The following is a 6,556-nucleotide window of genomic DNA, read 5'->3' as shown; positions in this document are numbered from 1 at the left end:
AGCGCCGGGGGGGCGGCGGGGGGCACTCTGGGAGTGGCGGTTGTTTCAAGATGGCGGAGGTTGCCGCTGGGCCGGGCGGAGGCGCTTATTGGAGTCGGGACAGTATCCTTCTGCAGGGCGCGGGGGGCCGCGGCGGGGCTGTGCCGTGACGGGGGAACCTGGGTGGGCGGCCTGTGGGCAGGGACGCGGGGGTAGGGGTCTGGGGCGTGGAAGTGAGCGGCGCGGGAGGGTGCTGGCTGTGAGCGGCGGGGGGGGCGGCCTGTCAGGGCAGGAGGCAGGGGCGTGGGCGTTGGGGTTTGGTGTAGGGAAGGCTGGAGCTGATGCGGGGTGGTGGGACGGGTGAGGTTTTGTGGCCGTGGCACGGGAGGTTTGGGGCCTCCGCTCACGAGTGTGGGGGAGCTCAGCCTGGGCAGAGAGGTTGAGCGTGTGCTTGTGTGGGGGGACTGCAGCGTTAACGTGGGATTTAAAAGCAAAGGTGGCCTGCAGGAGGCGGGGGTGGGTGTTGGGTGTCCACCTCCTGTGTGACCTAGCTATGAAGCCCTGGGGGAAGTAAGTACGTGGGAAACAGGGAAGCTGGGTCCAGCTTATGGAAACTTGCAAGGGAATTAATAGAGAGATACAGGTTAGAGGCTGAAGATGTAGCAAGAAAAAGACTTGTCTTTTGTGATTGTCATCTAAGCTTGAATACAGGCATAACATTTACAGTAAGTATGTGGGGGGTGTGGAGGCTGCAGTGCCCTGTCAATAAGGGGCAAGTGGGAGGCTCTGGTGGTCTCATCAGCAGGAGATGTCAGCTTCAGTTGTGGGAGACTACATGGGGCTGGACATGGTGGTGGACATGGACTGGAGTAGGTGGTGGCTGTGGTGTTGGGGATTCAGCCTGTAGAAGCCTGGCTAGAGAGAGATGCATTTGCATGGTCCAGAGAACCCAAAGGAATTGGCATGGATGTTTGGGCTCATGAGACTGAATTAGAGGCTCAGGTACTTGAAGACATTAGGGTGGAACTAACAGTCTGGCCTGGTGGAAATTTAGGAGTGATAATTTAGCTGTAGATATGAGGGGCATGAAGCGTTGCTGTTGCTCACGCTAAGAGTGGATTTCAGCATCAGCTAGAAGTGATTGAGAAATGGTTGATGCATGTGTGCTCTTGTATTTATGTTTATGTTTGGTTGCACATTCACTGGAAAACAATGCACAAATGAAATGGGCCAACAATCCAATGGACTGTTCAGGGAGCACATTGTTATGATTTACCATTTGTGTTAAAAAAACCCCAACTTTCTACAACTTTTCCTGTGATGGAAGTCACAGGATGAAAGTTGTTAGTCACATTTCAGATTTATTGCCACATTGAAACTACTCTGTTTAGTTGTGGAAGTGTTGATGCAGTTGTAATGACTGTCTTTATATCAGCTAACTACCGGGTTGACAGGTTGTTTCCAATGATTAAATATGATTTCTTGAGTCCAGCAGTGGCCTCATACATTGTGATATTACAAGGAATGATGCTTTTCCTGACAACCATTTCCATTTCACATATTTTTGGTAGTAGGTAGTGTTACCTCTGATCTTAGAAAAGTTTAAACTTAAGAAATGCATATGACATGAGAGTCGTTATAGTGGATGCTTTCAAAAAAGGGGGGTGGGAAATTTGGGAGATTTGGCATTGGTTTAATAACTTTGGAAAACTGAACTTCTCTCTAGAATTGCTGAATAGATATGGCATAGCAAGGCAGATGCACTGTTGCTGTAAGGGAGTCATTCAGCATCATAAGGTGTTCAGTTTTCTCTCTTGCCTGTATGACTGTCTCTGCTGTTGCCTTGAATGTTAGCTGTGGTGGTACAAGGTTTGTAATGTGTATAGTCACCTTGCTGGGAGCCTTGAGAGGCATGTGGCAGGGGACTGATGTTAAATGGCTGATGTACTGTCCCCAGTCTTTCACTCTTGAGACAAGGATGTTGGACCTGTTTATGAATCAGCTTCTGAGTCATTGCAATTTTCAGTCCAGTTGATTAAGGTGAGCTGATCTGGCTTTGTTTCTTTCTAATACAGTAGGCTGTATTGGAGAGGGAGAGTGATCCAGGTAGCTGGGGGGCTGTAACAGCAACAGCTTTGACTAATTTTTTCATCTTGCTATTAGGGTATCTATCCACCACAGTACCGATACTAGAGGCAAACTTCAGAAGCCAAATGTTGTTTAGGCAAACCTGTTTTGTTTTCTATAGCTATGTGTTGACACAGAGATCAACCATATGTCAGTTCAGAAAGCAATCACCTGTGCTGAAGTTTGTTGTTTCTTGTATGAGTATGAGTTGAAGATGTTGTCCTTGGTGTCCTGCAGATTGCTGTCATAGTCTGACATAGCTGTTTGGGCTGGGCTGTGATCCAGATGTGGACTTTTGATCTACTTTGGTGCTTTTTGGAAAGAGAGGATGCAGTGCTTTACCTTCAGAGTTTATTCAGCTTCCTCACCTGGTTCATGGCACAACCCTACAATGCATTGTGACAGCTAGAGATAGCAGGCTGCAGTTTACAGGTCAAAAGTGCTTTTAGCATTGGTAGAGAGAGATGGCTTTGTAGTACTTAGCACTAGTCTCAGACTGATGTAAGACTGATGAGTGATAATTGTTTACTAGTGATAAAGTGGATCAACAAGATCACAAGTGAGTGTGCGATCAAGCCCTTCCAGTGTGCCAGATTCCAGTTATGTGATGGATAGCGGGTATTGATTGAAGTTGAAGTTCCTGTCCACAGGGTGAAGCTTCTAGGCTGTTGATAGTTTTCTCCACCGTGTGGTAATTGATTAAATTAAGGTTTTGAGATGATACTATCAAAATCAAATTTTAGTTAAGGCAAAAGTTAGTGTAGGTTAATTGAAATATTTTCACAGTTTGGCTTTATTGTATGAAGACAATGCATTTATCTGTAAGCAGTACAGAAATTAAGTAATTTTGTTAATTGGCCAACCTTAGAAGGCTGAGTAAAGTAAAGGGGTATGAACAAAAGATAGCGGAACAGAATTTTGTACTGTGTGCTTTTGTTTAGTATAATGTTAGTTACTTCTGTGGGAATAAAAATCTTTACGTTCAGCAAAATGAAACTGTTGCTTTAAGAAAGACACTATAGCTTACACCCTTCCCTGAATTGTGTTGAATCCTATTTTTAGTGACTTGTAGGAGGTGAAGATTCAAGTTCAGTGACTGCTAACGTAGCACAAATAATATGGTGCCCAGTTCTTTGTGATTTTTTTTAGAGTGTTTTCTGTGGTCAAATAATTCAGTAGTTAAAGCCGTGGGTTATTTGAAAGTTCTTGAAATTTCTTGAAGGAAATAATTTCTCAGGCTTTCATCTGTTACTCAACATGTGATGATCAGATGAGAATGACTGACTTCCTTTGAAACCTTTTGCTATTACCCTCGTTTATGTTTCTTAGCATATATTGTGTAAAATGTATTTAATCACAGTATGAATATACACTATTTCAGAATTTATTCCCTGTGTATCAAGAGGTTCCTTATATAATGTTAACCTACTCTAATTTAAATACACATTATTACTTCATTATCTTAGTAATTGGACTTGTAACTGGGGCTGGTCCCTGGGATCTTTTGTGAAGGTGACCTCTAAGATAATCTTTACAGGCTGACAGTTAATGCACAGTGAAGAAGGAGTAATGTTTTTTGTTTTAGCAATCTATGTGTTTGTTTTTTCTAGTCAAGTTTTACTTGCTTTTGGTGCTCCCAAAGTGTTGCCAGTTCATTTTTATATCAACAGTCTTCTAAAATTAAGAGCCAAAATACTTATTTTTATAGTTCTATTTGAAGGGCCAAGCTTGGTCTTTTTTGTTTATTACCTTTAACAAAGCCACATGCAGTTTCTGATGAAGAAGAGCCGATGATACCTGTTTCAGGTATGATCTAGTAGCTGTAAACAAAGGTTTTTCCTGTGAATGCTAAACTTTGCAATGTCTTTTCAGGTACATGGTTTGCGTACTTATGTGTGAAACATACAAAGTGTGAAACATACATAACATCACATGTTGTAATGGGACAAACAGGAGTATAGCAGAGTATTTATGCTTTGCTGCTTAGATAAGCGTATGGCGTAAGATGAAGTTTCAGGGGAGTTGTTTCAGGTACAGCATAATTTTATCCAATCTGTAAGGTAAGCTGAATTTTTGATGTGGTCTCCAAAGAGTGTTGAAGCATTAGAGATATCCAAGTCTTTTGTAAATTTTGAAGAGATCAATTAAAATGAAGATTCACTGTATAAAGAATAAAATCATTATTTTTTTATTAGTTCTCTTGACCTTGATTTACTGAGTGCTTGTGTACATCCTTGGGGAAAAGATGGGTGTTCTTAGCCCCCCTTCGAATTTTCCAACTGTTTTCAAACACAGCTTTTGCAGTGACACCAGGTCCTGAAAACATGTCTGGGGTTGATTAACTCTATAGTGAAGTTGTGTGTGTGTCCAGGGTATGTTTAGCAGTTATAAATTTTGAGGAATCCTACTCTCTGGGTTTCGGGTAGCATGGTTACTTTCAAAAACTGCTGGCCAAACAGCTCTATTAAAAATCTCTGCATGTGTTTTGTAGCTAGCATAGTTCAAACCAGGCAGTGTCAGATCATTGTACTCCATGCTGTGGAAAGAAATCAGTGATCCTAAATGGCAGAAATGGATTCACTCTGGGAAGTATTCTTCCACTTTTGTGGAAGAGAATTTTAGAAACATTGTTTTCCCTTGTGTATGAGCATGGAGATGTTAAAGCAGTTCTTTCACTTGAATTGCTGGTATGCTTCTGAGATTTATTACCCAAATACATGCAATTTATCAGCTGCTAGTGTAAAATCAACATTTTTTCTTCAAAACTTCTTGTACTTCTGAACAGTCAAAACTCCTGGCTGTTGGCTTTCATCTGGTTTAGGTGTTAGTGTCAGTGTTGGTACTTCATAATTGCAGCACCAAGATTTTCAGTGCTTCCATGTTTTTACCATTGGTAGCGGTGAACTAATTATGGCAGGAAGCTTTTTACAGATGATCTGTGGAGTGTGCACTGGAGTGTTACATTACTCATATGCTTGGTACTGAATGTAACTAACAATTAGCCTGAGCAATCAGTAAGTTGGATGTATAACAGAAAAAAATTGTATTTTATCATATGAGTGGTACTTTTAACAGCATTACTGCTGCATGGTTCTTTGTCTTTGAGTGTCAAAGCAGAAGCTCAGTTTTAGGCTTTTGCATCTTAAACACAGTTTTTTTCATTGGACCTCAGTCAGAAGATGTGTGTTTCGGAATTTACTTTGATGGTCATTGTGGCTGGGTGTAGTTCAGTGCTGTGCACCTCTTTTTCTGCTAATATGTTCATCTTAATAAAATTTTATATGGAGTGAGAGGCTGGGGGGAACTGCAAATGTATATGAAATGCTTATCTTTTTGAAAAGATCTGCTAAGGCAGGGATGCCTTTGTGGAAATCTTGGTCCCTTTTGGCTTTATAATCTGTGTATTCTGCTTCTCTTCCATTTACAGGAGTGTCTACAAAAGGAAATTTAAGAACAAGGAATTTGCCAAAATATCAGAAAAGTAAAGCTGACCTAAAGGTGCCTGTAGCTGTTGCGTCTGTTTCCATGGATTCTGTTAGAAGCACAGGAGATCTGACAGGGCAGCAGGTCAGTAAAAGCAAATTTTTCTTGCTCTTGAGAGTGCCCATAGCAGAGAAATGGCATAAAATATTGAGGCTGAAAACTTTAAACAGTTTTAGAGTACTATTATTTTTGCAGTTTCTTATACTTTTTGACCACTGACTTGATGGCTTGATGGCAAAAATTACTTTTCCACTGAGATTGCTTGCCCCTTTAAGGGGAACAAAGGATGAATGTGCCTGATTTATGTAAGTGATATGTCATTGAGGCTATGTAAAACAGATTATATATATTTTTCTATGTGTGTATGTGTACAGAGGGAGAGAGAGAGTAACTTTAAGTAGCTCCTAATCTATGAGTTACTAGATAAACATGCAAGAAGTTGTGTTTCAGTGTATTCAGTTTCATTGTTCTAGTCTTATCACTTAGAAACAAGACCTGTAATAGAGACCTTTTTGCTGTAGCTGCTTATATTAGTAAGGTAAAATCACTTCCTGTTTTTGACAGTAAAAGTTTAAAGTGTGTGAAAAGTAGGAGTAGCTTTGTCAGTTGGCTTTTATCTTTGGTTCTGCTTTGAATTGGCTGGTCTACTGTGACAACAGGTGATGCTTTTGCTACAGTTTATTGCATTAGAAATTTCCTATCTGCAGGGTTTCCTTTGGAAGATTATTCTGTATTGTGATATTCAGAAATCTGTTGAGAGATACAGTTTTTCTAACACGATTTGTATAGTACTGTGACGGTAAGTCATTCAAGTACTGTTAAGTCCCTTGCCTAGCAGCCATCTTGGACAAGTCTTTAAGTCACTCTAGGGTTTGGAATTCTGCCTGTAAGTGGGAGGATATAAAACTTCTGACTGCTTCTGAATTGTTGTATTGTCATGCATTTGATTTTTGTTCTTCATCTGGGC

The 6,556-nt window shown here is 41.1% G+C and overlaps 1 protein-coding gene across 4 annotated transcripts in view; it reads left to right on the top strand.

Moving 5' to 3' along the window:
- Positions 1–26: 26 nt before the first annotated feature.
- Positions 27–6,556, top strand: part of KIAA1328 (KIAA1328 ortholog) — a 180,386-nt gene continuing 173,856 nt past the window's right edge. The window contains exons 1-3 of one of the 4 annotated variants that reach the window (XM_055698976.1): positions 27–103; positions 3,874–3,912; positions 5,534–5,673. In XM_055698976.1, coding sequence (XP_055554951.1) covers positions 3,897–3,912; positions 5,534–5,673 — 156 coding nt within the window. In that variant the 5' untranslated portion in view covers positions 27–103; positions 3,874–3,896. Of the gene's footprint in view, positions 104–3,873; positions 3,979–4,035; positions 4,138–5,533; positions 5,674–6,556 lie in introns of those variants that run through there. The other 3 variants (XM_055698975.1, XM_055698977.1, XM_055698978.1) reach the window with 3 other exon arrangements.

This window comes from Falco cherrug, chromosome Z, assembly GCF_023634085.1.
Source record: "Falco cherrug isolate bFalChe1 chromosome Z, bFalChe1.pri, whole genome shotgun sequence".
In the NCBI taxonomy this organism is placed as follows: Eukaryota; Metazoa; Chordata; class Aves; order Falconiformes; family Falconidae; genus Falco; species Falco cherrug.
The sequence above is the reverse complement of the archived record's forward strand: the minus strand, read 5'-3'. Positions and strand labels throughout refer to the sequence as shown.